Consider the following 18,157-nt stretch of genomic DNA (forward strand, 5'->3'; position numbering starts at 1 on the left):
AGCACAGAGCTCCCTCTTGTGGCCCAGAGGGGAGGAGCAATCCTGACAGCTGTTGCAATCGCAGGAAATCATAATTAATAACAAGAACTAACATTTAAACAGTTAAAGTTCGCAAGGAGCTTGATATTTGTTATTTTATGTGATCACAGAGCTAGAGCTGGGAGAAACCAAAGAAGTTGTCATTTGTGCAGACCGGACAGGAGTAAAAAGCATTCATTTTGAGAAAGCACCCTGGCCAGCCCACCTGATTCATTTCCCACCTGGTTGCACTCCTCTGGATTAAACTATTCATCCCTTTCTCCTTCCTATTCTCTAGAATGCTGCATTCAGCTGGGCATATCTTTCCCTTTATCCTTTCCCTTTCCCTTTCCTTCTTTTCTCAGCTATTTGCAAAGCCTCATCAGATAGACATTCTGTTTTTTTGGTCTTTTTCTTCGGAATGTTTTTGTTGCTGCTGCCTCTGGTACAATATTGCAAACCTCTGTCTATAGTTCTTGAGGCACTCTATCTATCCAATATTTCCTTAATCTGTTCATCATCTCCACTTGATATTCATAAGGGATGTTGTTAAGGTTGTACCTACATGGTCTGATGGTTTTCCCTACTTTCTCCAAATTAAGTCTGAATTTTGCAATAAGAAGCTCATGATCCGAGCCACAATCAGCTCCAGGTCTTGTTTGAACTGATTGTATAGAACTTCTCCACATCTGGCTCAAAGTATATAATCAATCTGATTTCCATATTAACCATCTGGTGACGTTCACATGTAGAGTCACCTTTTGGGTTGTTGAAAAAATGGTTTGTTATGACCCTTGAGTTATCTTGACAAAACCCTATTAGTCTCTGCCCTGCCTGTTATTCCAATTATTTTTTGATTTCCACTTTAACATTCCAATCCCCAATGATGAATGACATCTTTTTTTGGTGTTATTTCTAGAAGCTGTTCTAGAACTTCGTAGAAGTGATCAATTTTGGCCTCTTCGCCATCAATGGTTAGAGCATAGACTTGTGTTACTGTGATGTTTTGAATGGTTTGCCTTGGATTCTAACAGGTATCATCTGGTCATTTTTGAGATGGTACCCCCAGTACTGCTTTTCTCACCCTTTTATTGACTAGGAGAGCTACTCCATTTCTTCTAAGGGATTCGTGCCCACAGTAGTATAGGTAGTGATCATCTGAATTAAATTCACCCATTCCCATCCATTTAAGTTCACTGATACTCAAGATGTTGATGTTTAATAGTTTCATCTCCTGTTTGACCACATCCAACTTACCTTGGGTCAGAGATATCACATTCCAGGTTCCTATGCAATACAGATCTTTATAGCATCGGATTTTCCTTTCGTCACCAGATGTGTCTGTGGCTGAGCTTCCTTTTGGCTTTTACCCAGCCACTTCATTAGTACTACAGCTACTTATAGTTGTCGTCTGCTCTTCCCCAAGAGTGATCACACACCTTCTGACTTGAGAGGTTCATCTTCTGATGTCACCTCTTTTATCATTTTAGTACTGTCCATGGGGGTTTCTCTTGGCAAAGACAATGGCTCAGTTTGCCATTTCCTTCTCCAGTGGAGAAGGGAGAAAAGAAAGGAGAAATAGAATGGGAGAGACAAGAGATGTCTTCAAGAAAATTAGAGCTATCAAGGGGAAGTTTCATGCAAAAATGGGCATGATAAAAGACAAAAATGGTAAGGATTTAACAAAAGCAGAAGTGATTAAGAGGTGGCAAGAATACATAAAAGAGCTATACAAGAAAGATCTTAACACCACCAATAACCAGGATGGTGTGGCTACTGATAGAGGGCCAGACATCTTAGAGAATGAAGTCAAGTGGGCCTGGGGAAGCTTTGCTAACAATAAGGGTAGTGGAGGTGATAGAATTCCCGCTAAGTTATTCAAAATTCTGAAAAATGATGCTGCTAAAGTGCTATACTCAATATGCTAGCCAATTTGGAAAACACAAGTGACCACTAGATTAAAAAAAGATCCATTTATGTCCCAATCTTAAAGAAGGGCGATGCCAAGGAATGCAAATTACAGAACAATTCGGCTCATTTCACATGCCAGCAGGGTTATGCTTAAGATTCTGCAAGCTAAGCTTCAGCAATATGTGAACTGAGAATTACCAGAAGAGCAGACTAGTTTCCAAACAGGCAGAGGAACTAGAAACCAAGCTGCCAGTATTTGCTGAATTATGGAGAAAGCAAGGGAGTTACAGAAAAACATCTACTTCTGCTTCATTGATTTCACTAAAGCCTTTGACTGGGTGGATCAAAGAAAAATGTGGCAAATCTTCAAAGAGATGGGAGTACCAGATCATCTTACTCGTCTCCTGTGGAATCTGTATGAGGGCCAAGAAACAACAGTTAGAATGTGAACATGGAACAACTAATTGGTTTAAGATTGAAAAAGGAGTACAACAAGGCTGTATATTGTCACATTATTTATTTAACTTATATACAGAGTACATCACGCAAGATGCCAGACCGGATGAATTAAAAGCTGGAATTAAGGTTGCCAGGAGAAATATCAACAATCTCAGATGTGGAGACAATATCACTCTGATGGCAGAAAATGAAGAGGAATTAAGAAATCCCATGATGAGGGTGGAAGAGGAGAGTGTACAAGCTGTCTTGACGCTTAACATCAAAAAATCTAAGGTCTTGGCAACTGGTCCCATCACTTCCTGGTAACAGAGGAAGAAGAAATGGAATCAGTGTCAGATTTTATATTCTTGTGTTCAAAGATCACTGCAGATGGTGACTGCAGCCATGAAATTTTAAAAATGTTTGTCTCTTGGAAGGAAAGCTACGGCAGATCTGGGCAGCATACTAAAAACCTAGCCAACAAAGGTCCGTATAGTAAAAGCCATGGTTTTTTCAGTAGTGTAAGGCTGTTAAGAGTCGGACTATAAGGAAAGTGTAGCACCACAGAATTGATGCTTTTGAATTGTGATGCTGGAGAAGACTTTTAAGAGTTCCTTGGACAGCAAGGAGATCAAAGCACTCAATACTTAAAAAAATTAATTCAGGCTATTCACTGGAAGGTCAAATACTGAAGCTGAAATGTAAATACTTCGACTACATAACAAGAAGATAGGACTCATTGGAAAAGACCCTGATGTTGGGAAAGATTGAAGGCAAAAGGAAAGGGGGATGGCAGAGGAAGAGATGGATGTATTGATAGTGTCAAGGAAATGACGTACATGAACTTAGACTTTGAGAGACAGAAAAGCCTGGTATGTTATGGTCCATGGGGTCATGGAGTCAGACATGGCTGAATGACTGAACAGCAACAAATCTCCTTCTTGTCACTGTTGTTGTCATTATTATTATTATCATTATTATTATATCAACTGAAATACTATTTGTAAAACATTTAGCATAAAGCCTAGCACATAGTAGTAGCTTACTTATTCCCTTCTCCTTCCTATTGTTGTTATTGTTATCATGGTTATGATTATTATACCAAATGAGATGCTGTTTATAAAACATATAGCATAATATCTGGCACGTAGTAGGTGCTTAATAAATGTGTTCCCTTCCTGTTGTTGTTATCTCTCCTGATCTTTAATCCACAGCACTGGTACTATCCTTGACTTCTCACTCCACTCATTACCTTCTTATCCAAGCAGTTTCCAACCTTTGTTGCTTCTACCTCTCCAACATCTGTTGAGAATGCCCCCTTTCCCTCATTCACACAGGCAACATCCTAGTTCATGCCCTCTCCAGTTTTCAGTTGGCGTCTCACAATAAACATCCTAATTGGTCTCATGCCCTTCTGGAACTCTCCTCCACTCAGCTGCCAAAGTGATTTTCCCAAACTATAGGTCTGACCATATCATTCCCTATCTCAAGAAGCTTCAATGACTCCAACTCCTTTCCAGGGGATAGAAATATTTATGTTTTGCATTTGCAGCCCATCACAACCCAACTCTTTAAAGCACTTCTGGTCACGATGGTACCTGAATGGAGGCAGACCACATAGCTCTCATATACCTACTTTAGTAAAAACCTAGAAATCACACAAGCCCAACTAATGATCAAAAAGTCAATGAGAAACTACAATAAATGACTTCTTCAACCCTAGAACTACACCAAAAATGTCCATTAGAGCCTAAAGGCAAAGGAAAGGGTCACCAGAAAAACCAGCACCAGTACAGGAGTACAATCCCACAATCGTGGCTATGGAGAAACCAGAGGCATCCATAGCCTGCAAAGCTGTGTCTGGAGGCAACAAGGGCAGAGGGCTTTCCCAAGAAAACTCCGCTGGGCTCAGAAACCTATCCTGGAGACCCTAGAGGGGCCTGGGAGCAGGCCTAGGTACTTTGAGATCCTCAGTAGTTTGTCCTGAGATGATATGGAGGACCCTGAAGGTCCAGGGCTCTGGGTACAAACCTCAGGAGGTTAAGGTCAGCATAGAAATCCAGTGACCCAGGCTGAAAGGATACACAGCTAACTATGCCTCTTAAAAGCCCATAGGGGGACAAAGATAAGCCTCAATTTAGAAACTGACTGGAAAGATGATTAAACAGAAGAATGGCCTGACTGCTATGAAAATGAACCATGGGTGGAATCCTCTCAAGCATTCCAAGCATTTTTTTCCCTCATTGTACTTTTCATCTTTATTAGTTGAGCTCTCCCAAAGACAGCGGTCCTTTACAATGTTGTAACTAGTTGATCATCTTCCTCAAAGAATATAAAAACATATTACTTTCAAGTGTCCTGCCCCAATTGTTTTTACAAAATTCTAAATCAGAGACCTCAATAAAGAGATCATTTATCTCCTTTTCTCACATTACTCCTATCATCTTCCCACCAGCAGAGAGACCCATATCACAGCACTTAGATCATCAAAAACACTTTGACACCTTTGATTGTCACAAAAGAGGAAACTGGGTAAAATCAGTGCAAATATTAAAGACCAAATCAGAGTAGGAACGTTGAAAGTCAAACATATAAGTCAAGAAAATCCTAGTCAGGTAAACTATTTGTATGCTTGGAAGGGGCTGTACGATGATGTAGTGCTAACATTCTAAAAGGGAGACTTATTTCCATTTTATAGATGAGGACACTGAGGTTCAGAAAAAGGAAGTTGCTGAGGTTTCTAAGATTTCTAGGATTTGTCACTTTAGGAAGGAGAACCTGGGGGACAGGAAGTATGTACAAACACATGGTGGCAAAGAATGGAGAATTTCTAATAACCTATTTTGACTTTGAATATAGATTATGTCAGAAGGAATAATATGAAATTGGCCTGGAAATACGGGAAGGAGCAAGGATGTGCTGGATTTTCATGCTTAAGAGTGCTTTGGTACACTGGTGGCAGGACTTAAAGAGCACTAGGCCTGGAGTCAGGAAGACTCATCTTCCTGAGTTTAAATCTGGCCTCAGACACTTACTAGCTGTATGACCCTGGGCAAGTCACTTAACCCTGTTTGCCTCAGTTTCCTCATCTGCAAAATGAGCTGGAGAAGGAAATGGCAAACCACTCCAGGATCTCTGCCAAGAAAACCCCAAATGGGGTCAAGAAGAATAGTACACAACTGGAAAAACAACAACAATAACTAGCTGGGTGACCCTGAAAAGCCACTTAACCTCATTTTTCCTCAGTTCTCTCTACTGTAAGATAAAGATAATAATAATAATAACACTTACTTTACAAGGTTGTTGTAAGGATAATGAGGTAATATTTGTTTAAAATAAAAAAAGGACATTGCTTGGCACATAGTAAAGGTGTTATATAAATGTTTATTCCCCTTCCACAGGATGCTTAAGCAACAGAGTGATATGGTCAGAACTGGGCTTTAGAAATATCAATTTGGAGGCAATATGGAAGATAAACTTGAGAGGAGAGAACTTGGCCGCAGGAATTCCCAGTGGGATGTGAGAGATAATGAGACACTGAATTGGTTGTTTGTGATATAAGAAGATAGCAGATTAATGGGAGAAATGTTGAAAAGGTAGAATGGAGAAGACTTAGCAAGAGATTGCAGGTTGGGGTGGGGGCAGCTAGTGAGGCCCAAGGAGTTGAAGATGATACCAAAGTTGGTAACCTAGATAATTAGAAGGATGGTGGATACATTTTTTTTTGCTGTTACCTTTAAACAATTTTTAAATAATATTTTATTTTTCCCCAATTGCAAGTAAAAACAATTTTTAACATTTGGTTTTCTTATAGTTTTGAGTTTTAAATTCTATCCCTTCCTCTCTCCCTCCCCACTCTCTGAGATGGTAAGCAATCTTATATAGGATATACATAAGTTATACAAAGAAAGAAAGAAAGAAAGAAAGAAAGAAAGAAAGAGAAAGAAAGAAAGAGAGAGAGAGGAGAGAGAGAGAGAGAAAGAAAGAAAGAAAGAAAGAAAGAAGAAAGAAAGAAAGAAAGAAAGAAAGAAAGAAAGAGAAAGGAAGGAAGAAAGAAAGAAAGAAAGAAAGAAAGAAAGAAGAAGGAGGAAAGAAAGAAAGGAAGAAAGAAAGAAAGAAAGAAAGAAAGAAAGAAAGAGAGAAGGAAGGAAGAAAGAAAGAAAGAAAGAAAGAAAGAAAGAAAGAAAGAAAGAAAGAAGGGAGGAAAGAAAGAAAGAAAGAAAGAAAGAAAGAAAGAAGGGAGGAAAGAAAGAAAGAAAGAAAGAAAGAAGGGAGGAAAGAAAGAAAGAAAGAAAGAAAGAAAGAAAGAAAGAAAGAAAGAAAGAAAGAAAGAAAGAAAGAAAGGAAGAAAGGAAGGAAAGGAAGGAAGGAAGGAAGGAAGGAAGGAAGAAAGGAAGAAAGAAAGAAAGAAAGAAAGAAAGAAAGAAAGAAAGAAAGAAAGAAAGAAAGCAAGCTTCAGTCTCTAGTCAGACAACATCCGTTGTCTGTTCTCTGGAAACAGATAGCATTTTTCACCACGAGTCTTTTGGGACTATCTTGGATCATTGTATTGCTGAGAATAGCCAAATCATTCACAGTTGATCATTGGACGATATTGCTGTTACTGTGTGCAAAGCTCTTCTGGTTCTACTCACTTCACTTTGTATCACTTCATGTAAATCTTTCTAGGTTTTTGTGAAATCATCCTGCTTGTAATTCCTTATAGAACAATAATATTTTGTTACATTCATATACCCCACCTTGTTCAGCCATTTCCCAATTGATGGGCATCCCCTCAATTTCCAATTCTTAGCCAGCACAAAAAGAGCTGCTATAGATATTTTTGTACATGTAGGTCCTTTCCCCTTTTCTTTGATCTCTTTGGGATATAGACCTAGTAGTGATATTGCTGGGACAAAAGGTATGCACAGTTTAATAGCCCTTTGGGCATAGTTCCAAATTGTTCTCCAGAGTGGTTGGATCAGTTCACAGCTTCAGATGGTGGGAACACTTGATGAAAACAGAAAAGTTCTCAGAAGGGGTGAGTTTGAGGAGGGGATAATGAGTTCTGCTTTGGACATGTTGAATTTGTGATGCCTAGAATATGAAAGTCCTGGACATTCAGGACTGGGAGTTCTGGGGAGAAAGAAGGACTCTATCTCTAGATCTGGGAGTCATTTGCATAAGCATAGTCCTAGTATCCGTGTGAGCCAAGATTATCAGGAGAGAGAAAGAGGAGTGAGGGAAGTGAAGATGAAAAGGACAGGACCCTGGAGGACACTCATGCTTAGAGGGATGGCCATGCTTATGAAGAATGATCCAGGCAAAAAGACTGAGAAATGGCCCAAGAGATAAAAGGAAAAACAGGGCTAGAGTATTTTGTTGGTTATGTTAAGTGGGCTGGCCAGGGCTAATTTATTTTTTGATTCAATCCATCCTTCCATTCCCATTTGTTCATGAGGAAAAGATTTGGCAAACTTTCTTATTGGGTTATGAGCCATTCTTTGTCAAAAGCCAGAATGGTAGAGGGCAGAGGTGTCAAACTGGCCACATATTACTGAGAAAACCACAAGTTCACATTATCTATGTCACATTATATTTTTACTTCTTTTGATAACATTTCCCAATTACATTTTAATCTAGTTTGGTCTGCTCTTATGGTGCTACTTGCCCCAGTGATGGGTAGGGGAAGGAACCCTGCACTTCCCACCTCACCAAGGGAAGAAAACCATTCTCAGTGGGCCAGTAGGGGCACCTAGGGTTTTGTATCTTGTTCAAGAGGTAACCTGGTCAGTGGAAGGTCATACCTCTGGAAAGAGGCAGCAGAAAGATTCAACAGAACCCAACAGGCCCCTCTTAGACCCAGGGCATTGAGAAGGTGGAAAAGGAACAGTCATCTTCCAGCCCCTTTTCTTTCTCTTTCAGGAGAGAGAAGAGCTACCCTTTGGGTCCCCTGGCCATGGCAGAAAGAGGCACAGACCCAGGATGAATCCTCAGACATCCATCCAATCCAACCCACCTGACCAACCATGCTCTACAATGTCTGCCACAAGGTCCCTGTCTAGCTAACCTTTGTCTGGAGATGCCCGGTTAGGAACAGCTCCTCCTTCCTGAGGCTGCCCAGGCACTCAGAGGCAGCTCTCCTCATAAGGATTTTTCCTTGCACGAAGATGAAATCTGCTTCTTACTGCTTAGAGGGCTCTTTGCTGTAAAGCACTATTTCCATGGCTCAGATGGACCACAAGGAAGGCAGCCTGAGAGTGAGAGAAGGAGGGAGTGAAGATATTCATTCACAACCTCTTATTAAGTGCTTACAGTCCAGGCCATTTTCTTACAGCTGGAATTATAGGAAAAAAGAGGAATAAAAAAGATCTCAGACCCCTAGCCAAGAAACAAAAACCCCAGTATAAAGGGTGGGTGAGCCAATCATTTGCATAAAGCTGTCCTCATTGGTGGAGACGGATGACTCGACGCACGGTGCCCCTGCCGGCCACTTGCGGGGGGGGGGGGGCGGTGCTGGTCCCATGCTTTGCATCTGTGGCACACACTGAAGAAGGCCTGGGGCCCCGCTGAGGCTGAGCTCTTTGTATCGTATTGGGCCCTGAAATTGAGGAACACCTGTCTCCCCCTCACACGTTGTTGACCACGGTTTCTGACCCTGCGTAGCCGCGATGATTTCGGATGCATCGCGTACCAAGCCCCGGCTCAGTCTCCGCCCGTAAAGGCAGTTCTACCTATGCAGTCTCGGGCCTCAGCGCCCCTCTCTGTATCTGTCTCCAAGGAGATGACATTTTAATGGAGGCGAAGACAGTATGTAAATATCTAGGCGGAGTTCCTCAATCCCACCTCCATCCTCGCAAACTGCAAGGGCTGTAGCCTCTCCATCCATCCCTGGGCTCCCCACCCTGAGCTGCTGGGAACCACCCCTGGCGGAAGGGAGCTGGACCACAAAAACCTGGATGTCTCGGGAAGAAGCCGCCGGGGCTGTGAGCAGGCTGAGCGTGGGCGCGAAGTGACAGGCGGCTGCTGACCACAGCTTCCCTGGAAGCTGGGCCTGGAAGACAGCAGCGGCGGCGGCGGCGGCGGCGGCGGGGGCAGCAGCCCAGGAGAGAAAGTGAGGTTCGGCAGCCAGAGAAACCTGATGGAGAATCCCAGGAGCCTCAGCAGTGATGGTGAGTCCCTTTTTTATTATCCCCTGTCCTGGGTTGGCCTCAGTTTCCTCAACTGTAAAAAGAGCACATATAATATATATGTGTGTGTGTGTGTGTGCATATATGTATAAGATCACCTACCTGTCAGGGTTTCTGTGATTATGAAATGAGATTTTCTGTGTGTGTGTGTGTGTGTGTGTGTGTTATACACACATATGTAAGTATAAATAAAATGTGTGTGTGTATGTGTATATATATATATATATATATATATATATATATATATATATATATATATATATAATAATTTAGCACAGTGAGTGGTACATAGTAGGAGCTTTATGAATGCTTGTTTCCTTCCCTTTGCTCTCTGTTCTTGGAAGATTTTTTTTTAAAATTTAACTTATCTGTATTGGTTCTAACAGGTGGCTAGGTTGGGGCCTTTCTCAGGACAGGGTGAGCTGATCCAGGGCTCAGACAACCAGACAATAAACATTTTTTGAAGGGCTTACTATGTGCCAGGCACCGTGCTAAACTCTAGGGGTATAAAGAAAGGTAAAAAACACACCCTGCCATCAGCTCACATCCTAATGGGGGAGACGGGGAACAGCGTGCAATAACTATGTACAATTGAGCTATATACAGGATAAACAGGAAAAATTAACAGAGAGAAGGCACTAGAATTGAGAGGCTGGGAAAGGCTTCCTGTAGCAGGTGGGATTTTATCTGGGATTTATATGATGCCAGGGAAGGCAGGAGGTGGAGATGAGGGGGATGGTCAGTGGAAATACAGGGAGCTGGAAATGGAATGTGTTATCTGAGGGACAGCAAGGAAGCCAATGTCCTAGGACTGAGGAATGCATGGGAGCAGGGGGAGTGTTGGTACATAGAAGACTGAAAAGGAAGGGAGTGGGGTGGGAAAGGTTACAAAGGGCTCTGAATGCCAAACTGAGGGTATTCTATTTGACCCTGACAGTGATCCTCCCCCAGAGGGAGCCATTGGAATTTATTGAAATGGTGGATGGGGAAGTGACATGATTGTACCTGGGCTTTAGGAAGATCCCTTTGACAGCTGAGCAGAGGATGGATGGAAGTGGGGAGAGATTTGTGACTATTGCAATAGCCCAGGCACGAAGCTCATGGCTCTGTACACTGCAGGTATTTAATCCTTGTTTGTGGAATTAACATGAAGGCTTAGGAATGAAGACTTTTTGGGCACTGACTCTTGCCCCTGTGAGCCCAGTGGCACACCTAACAGGGATACCCTTCTGCCTGTATGCTCTGGTGACTGGCCCTTTGAACTTTTCCTGGGTCTTTACCTTCTGAAGGCTGTCTCCCCTACTGGCCCTTCTTCATTCCACATTCCTCTCCCTCAGGAGCCGTAGCTCTTCCCCAGCTTGTATTACTAGGTCCTTATCTTATGGCTAAAGTCCTCCTCCAGAGAAAGCTCCCTGGACTCTAGTGTTGAGGCCAACCCTGCTTTCAGAGGGAAGGTCCTTTCCTTTAGAGCCTTCAATTTGCAAATGGGATTTGGCAATTTAACCAACTTTTTCCCTTTAAGTGCATAAAAAACTCAACAGGTAACTTTCAGAACTATCCTCCTTGTCTAGACTCCCTTCTGTTCCTTTTTGTGTTCTAATTTTTTAGAGCTTCAATGACTCACTTTTCCTTCTCTTCTTTTTTCAAAAAGCAGTGATACATCTTCCCCTTCTCCCATCCACTCTATCTACCTGACTGCCCTCTCTATCATCCTCCCTCCCCATCTTCCTTCTTTTCCTTATTCTAAACTCTCCCAAGGTCCCATCATCCCCTTTCATCCCCACTGTCTCCTCCTGATTCCTCTTTTCCTTCTTAGATAAACTCCTTGCAAAAAGCCATCTATACTCTATACCATTACTTCTTTCCTTCTCACTGCAGTATATCCTGAAAAATCGTTACTACACAGAGTAGTCACAGAGAAGGTGGATGCAGAATAGTGCTGAAACCCCAACATTCACAGGTGACAAAATCCAAGGTTAGAAGGGGAACAAGCATTTATAAAGTGCCTATTATGGGCTAGGCACTGTGCTTTACAGATGTCATCACAACAGCCCTGTGAGGTAGGTGCTATCATTTTCTCCATTTTACAGATGAGGAAACTGAGGTTAAGTGACTTGCTTAAGACAGTAAGTATCTGAGGCTGGATTTGAACTCAGGTCTTCCTGATTCCAGGCCAAGCATTCTATCCACTGTGCCACTTAGCTGCAGAAATCAAACGTCTTGCCTCAAATGTATCTACAAGAGTTCAAAGCTTAGACAACACACATAGTTCTAATGCAATGAGGTAAATTTTGCAGCATCGTTATTACAGAGACTTGATGGCATAGTGGAATTTTTCTTTTTTGGAGGGGGGTACCTAATAGGGTTGTCACTCACCAATCTGTGTTCTTGAGGTTGGGGTCGGATAACAGAAGTAAGTAGGAAATTAAAAGTAAAGAAAGAGTAAAGAAAGTAGCTTTTCATTCCAGCCTGGGGCAGATCGCAAGATAGAGGACAAGTCACACCAAGCCCTACCTTATATGCAGATTTTTACATATTCATATGTATGTCCATATTTATCTCCTTATATATAATTTTTAGGGTAGCATTCATAAGCTAAATATTATTCATAATAATATCATGTGAAACAAAGAATAGAAAGTTGGATTGTCATAAAATATGAGTGGGTTATACCAAAAGAATAGTGTGTGTTGGAGAAAAATACTTCTTCTTCTCTATGAGAGATAGATAAAGGATTTATTGTCTGAATATAGTTGGTCTCACTAAGTCAAAGAAATCTCCCCATTGAGCCAGACAGGGAGGAGAACTTTCCAAGACTCTGGAATCCTCCACCTTCAGCAGCTAAGTCTTTTGGTACCCATGAGAGGCAAGAATGAGACGCTGAAGGATGCTAGCTGCTACAGCTGAATCCTTCAGGTCACTGAAAACAAAATGGTTGAAGTCCATGTGCCTTGAAATAGGGCTATTGCTAAGGATGAGAGGGGATGGATAGTCTATGTGTTACACAAACATGTCAGGAAAATTCATGGTTCTGGTAAAGGATGTTAAGGCAAGGCTTTGAGGGGGTTCTCTAGAAGTGCCAACCTCGGGAAACTTGGCAAAATCAGTTTGGGGGGTTTGTGGGGAAGGGGCATAATTTTGTTCACTTCTACAATGGGATGAACCCCAAGACTGAATCACTGCTTGGTTTGGGTCTGGGTTTGCCTTATTTAAAATCAACAGGGTAGAAACACAGTACATGGGGTAGCATTGCATATTCAGAGGAGATGCTTTTAGAAGAAAATCATGTTCTGCTTTACACTTAACTTTCTGGCCACCTCCTCCATAGCCTCCCCATCCCGCTCTTATGATCTTGTCTTCCCCAATTTTGGAACAAGAATCAAATCAATTCTACTACCCACCCCCCCATCCCTCTAAATGTCTGGAACAAAGTGCTGCTCCCTTGCCATGGCTCCTTCTTGTGTGTTGGCTCCCCCATTAGAATGTAAGTTTCCTGGGGAAGCTAGGTGGTGCAGTGGATGGAGCTCTGGCCTTGGAGTCAGAAGGACCCGAGTTCAAATCCAGCCTCAGACACTTAACACTTACTCGCTGTGTGACCTTGGGTAAGTGTGCCTCACACACAAAAAAATGTAAGCTTCCTGAGGGCCAGGACTATCTTTGCTTTTATATTTGAATCTCTAGCTCTTAGCAGAGTCCTTGGCACATAGTAAATGGAGAAGTAAATGGCAACCACTCCAGTATCTTTACCAAGAAAACCCCAAATGATCTCGCCAAGAGTTGGACACAACTGAATAACAGCACCAACACTTAATAGGTGCTTTTCCATTTGTTTATTTATTGGTATGGTCACAGGGTGGAATAGATAGAGAACTGGCCTGGGAGCTGAGCCCCACCCTTCACAAATACTATTCTTGAGACTCTGGGTAAATCACTCAATTAGGTTCATTGCTCATCCAGTGTTCTCCTTTCCGGCCATCTCTTCACCATGCTGCCTACAACCCAGAGGTTATTCTCACTCCCTTCTCCCTGCCATGTATCCTAGACTGTGCCCCAGGAAGGTACTAGGGCTTTACAAGGGGCCAGAGACAAAGGTCAAAGGTACTCATTTTCCAAGGTTGATCTACCACATTGATGAGGTCAAGAACCACTCCAGGGGATGGCCAGAGCTTGAGTTCCTCCCTTGGGTTCCTGTTAGGTTCTTGCTCCTGGAAGGGTTGGTTGAGGGATCTGGGACTCATTTAGAAGCCTGCCAGGGCTAGGACTGTCCAGTTTGGGGTTACTGGGGAAAGAGACACCCAGCAAAGGAGGTGTCTGAAACACTCTTCAAGGCTCTCCTTGTGTTTTACCTTCAATCTGCAAGCAGCCATTCCTTCCAGGGTGGGGCCCGGGCTCCACACAGTCCCTGTCTCCCCAACCACTAGAAGTCTGAGAGGGGCTGTTGTGGGCAAGTGGAAGCTTTCTCCGTTTTTAGGTGTTCCAACTGATAGAACAACTGCTGAAACTACGGTACACGTGCCTCTGCCCTCAGTTTCAGAAAGGAACGCTCTCCACCCCTGGGTAGGCTCACACACTTGGCAGATATGATGGGGTGTTCACAAAAGGAATGCTGCTTAGCCATGGCAGGGAAAGGGTGTTCCATAAGGATATTCATGGAGGACTCTTCACTGATTCTGTTGAGGGCAGCTTCGTTACCTGAAGTGCTTCCCTGTTCTGGCCTTGGGGAGAAGCTGGAGCTCCTCTGTACAACCAGTAATAATAGTTCAATCCTGAGCCTCCTGAACCAATCAGGTCCCTAAGATAGCTTCAATAAGCTTTACGTCCACATGACTGGGGATACTAGAATATATTTCTGTAATTACATCCTGCCTCACTCAGTCAGCATTAATTAAGCACCTACTATATTCCAAGCCCTTTATTAAGTGCTGGGGATATGAAGAAAGGCAAAAGACAATCCCTGCCCTCAAGGAACTTTTAGTCTAATCAGGGAGACAACAGAAAATAACTCTGTATGAACAACATACAGGCAGGATAAATTGGAGATAATCAAGAGAGGGAAGGCACTAGCATTAAAAGATGATGTAGTGGAAAGAACACTGGGCTTGGAATCAGGAAGACTCAACTTTCTGAGTTCAAATCTGGCCCAAGACATTTAGTAGGTGTGTGATCCTAGGCAGTCATTTAACTCTCTTTACCTCAGTTTCCTCATCTGTAAAATGAGCTGGAGAAGAAAATGCCAAACTACTCCCACATCTTTGGCAAGAAAATCCCAAATGGGGTCATGAAGAGTCAGATGTGACTGAAAAATGACTGAACACCATACTAGAATTAAAGGGGGTTCGGGAAACTCTTCTTGTAGAAGGAAGGATTTTAGCTGGGACTTGAAGGAAGCCTTGGAAACCAGGAGTCAGAGATGAGGAGGGAGGGCATTATGGACATGAGGAACAGTCAGAGACATGTCCAGAGTGCAGAGATGGGATATTTTGTTGGAAAAAAAGGAGCCGGTATCTTGGGATAGCAGAGTATATGGAAGGGAATAAGGTGCAAGGAAGAGGAAGTGGCCTGGTTATGAAGGGCTTTGAATGCCAAACAGATGATTTTATATTTTATCTTAGAGGTGATAAGGTGCCACTGGAGTTTATTGAATAAGGAACCAGCATGGCCAGATCTGCACTTTAGGAAATTACTTTGATAGCTGAGTGGAGTGGAGAGAGACTTGAGGCAGGCAGACCCCCCCAGCAGCTACTGCAGTAGTCCAGCTGTGAGGTGATGGGGGCCTGCCCCAGGGGAGTAGCAGTGTCAGAGGAGAGAAGGGGGCATATGAGAGATTCTTGCAAAGGGAGAATCAACAGGCCTTGGTACCATATTGGATATGAGGGTGAGAGAGAGAGAGAGAGTCCAGGATGACTCCTGAGTTGTGAGCCTGAGGCATTGACATCTATGGTAATAGGGAAGGGGAGGGGGTTTAGGGGGAAAGATAGTGAGTTCTGTTTTAGACACATTGAATTACCATCCTCTATCCTCCAGCAGGGTGGTGGCAGTGTCAGAAGAGATAAGGAGGCTTATGCCAGAGGTGTTATGAAGGTAGAATTGAGAGGCAGATTGGATGGGGGATGAGAAAAAAGTGAGGAGTCAGGGTCTAAGACGGTGATGTCCTCAATAGTAACAGGAAAATGAGGAAGAGAGAGGGTTTGGGGTGGCAGAGCGGGGGAAGAGAGGAGTTCAGTTGTGGACGTGTGAAGTTCAAGATGTCCAAGGGATATAAAGTTTGAGATGTTAATAGTCAGATAGAGATATAAGACTGATGGTCAGGAGAGAGGGTAGGGCTCTATAAGTAGATCTGAGAATCATCAGCGTAGAGAAGATAAATGAATCAATGGGAACTGGTGAGATCACCAAGTGAAGTAATATAGAGAGGGAAGAGATAAGCACCCAGGACAAAACCCTGAGGGACACCTACAGTTAGAGGGTGTGATTTGTAGGAGGATCCAGTAAGACACTGAGAAGTAGTGTTCAGATAGGTAGGAAGAGACCCAGGAGAAAGTGGTATCCTGAAAACTGAGAGAAAAGAGTTATTGACAGTGACAGAGAGGTCAAGGATGAAGACCGAAGAAAAGCCATTATATTCAGCAGCTAAGAGATCATTGGTCATTTTGAAGAGAGCAGTTTTGGCTGAATGATGAGGACAGAAGCAAGTCTGTAAAGAGTTAAAAAAGAAAGTGAGGTGAGAAGTGGACTCGAAGATTGTAGATGGCCTCAAAGAGTTCAGTCACAAAAAGGAGGAAAGATATGGGGTGATAGCTAGAGGGGGTGGATGGATCAAGGAAGTTTTGGGGGGATAGAGGAGACATGAGCATGTTTGTGGGCATAGGGAAGCAACCAATGGACAGGAGGACATTGAAGATTAGGGAGAATGGGGATGATAATGGAGGAGATCTGGAGAGGATAAGATGGAATGGAATCATTTGTGCACATAGAGGGGTTAGCCTTGGTAAGAAGGACTATCTCTTCATATGGGAATGGGGTGAAGGAGGAGATAGTGGCAGAAGGCATCTAGGTGATGAGGTGAGATGAGATGAGAAGGGGGAAAAGGGAGATCTCAGCAGATGGCCTCCATTTATTTCAAATATGAGGCAAGAGTCTCAGCTAAGAGGGTGGTGGGAGGGAGAGTCATGGGAAGTTGAGGAGGGATGAAAATATTTGGAAGAGCAGTTGTGTAGGGAATGGGATAATGAGTTAATTTTTGTTGTTGTTCAGTCATTCCAATCATGTCTGACCCTTTGTAACCCCATTTGGGGTTTGCTAGGCGAAGACACTGCAGTGGTTTGCCATTTCCTTCTCCAGCTCACTTAACAGATAAGAAAACTGAGATAAACAGGGTTAAGTGACTTGCCCAGGAACACCCTATTTGAACTCAGGTCTTCCTGACTCCAGGCCCTGAAATGAGTCAGTTAAAGAAGTGTAAAAGCATCTCCTTGCCACAGGGAGGGCACAGTTGAGGGTGTTACAAAAATTTGTAGGTCAGCACAGTTTTGTAATTTTGCTCCAGTTTCGATTATCTGTACCAAAATCTCTTCTCTTCCCAACCCCCCATGCGACGCTATATTTTATTCTCTCAGTAGAGGATCTCACTCAATACTTCACTGAAAAAACTAAGGTCATTTCCTATGAGTTTCTCCCCTTATAATCTCCTACCCTCCTGATATCATCCGCTTCATCCTGGCCTCTAAAGGAGAAGTCACCTTTCTCCTGTGCAGGACCAACCCTGACATCCTCGATCACTTCCTTTCCTCTGTGTCTCATCATGCCGCCCTCACTATTATATTCTCTCAGTGTTCTTCACTCTTTCTCTATCTATTGGCTCCTTCCTTGATGCTTAAGACAAGCTCAGGTCTCCTTCCATCTTTAAATGCTCTCATTTGGTCTTTCTGCACCTCACCCTCACGTGATACATTTCCTCCCCATCTCAGTTAAACTCCTCCAATTATCCCTCTATATTTGATGTCTCCCCTTCTCCTCTCTTCCTCATCAGAAACTTCTGCAAATCGGGCTTCTAATCCTGGCACTCAGCTTCTCTCTCCAAACTTCTTTTAATGGTCAAATGGAATGGCCTCATCTTGCTTCTCTTCGAACTGAGTCTCTGTAACATTTGGCACTCTTGATCACCATTTGTGTGTTCCTGGGCACCCTTCTCTCTTGGTTCTCCTGCTGTTTGGCTGACCTCTCCTTCTCAGGCTCTTTTGGTGGGTCTTCACTGAAGCATTGCCCATTCACTGTGAGTACTGCCCAAAGCTCTGTCCCAGGCATGTTCAGTCTATTCTTTTTCAATTGGTGATTTCATCAGCTCCTGTGGGTTCATTTATAATCTCGATGTAGAGGATTCCCATAGTTGTATATCCAGTCTCCTTCCCAACCTTCAAACTCACATCACTGCCTCCTGGTTGTTTCGGTTGGGTGTTCTATAAGCATCTCAAACTTAATATGTACAAAATGGAACATAGTGCCTGCCCCCACCAAACTTGCTCCTCTTCCCAACTTTCCTATTAATATCTGGGGCACTGCAATCCTCCCAGACAACCCATTTTCTTACCTTGGTCTTATTCTGGATTCCTTACTCTCAACCT

The 18,157-nt window shown here is 43.0% G+C and overlaps 1 protein-coding gene across 1 annotated transcript in view; it reads left to right on the top strand.

Annotated features, from left to right (window-relative positions):
* The first annotated feature begins 8,860 nt into the window (after nucleotides 1-8,860).
* Nucleotides 8,861-18,157, top strand: part of LOC110202402 (uncharacterized) — a 54,732-nt gene continuing 45,435 nt past the window's right edge. Inside the window, 1 exon segment of the mRNA XM_078145845.1 lies at nucleotides 8,861-9,518. Within this exon segment, the coding sequence (XP_078001971.1) occupies nucleotides 9,488-9,518 (31 nt within the window). The 5' untranslated portion in view covers nucleotides 8,861-9,487.

Source organism: Phascolarctos cinereus, unplaced genomic scaffold (genome assembly GCF_003287225.1).
Source record: "Phascolarctos cinereus isolate Bilbo 61053 unplaced genomic scaffold, phaCin_HiC Scaffold_726;HRSCAF=1367, whole genome shotgun sequence".
Taxonomy (NCBI): Eukaryota; Metazoa; Chordata; class Mammalia; order Diprotodontia; family Phascolarctidae; genus Phascolarctos; species Phascolarctos cinereus.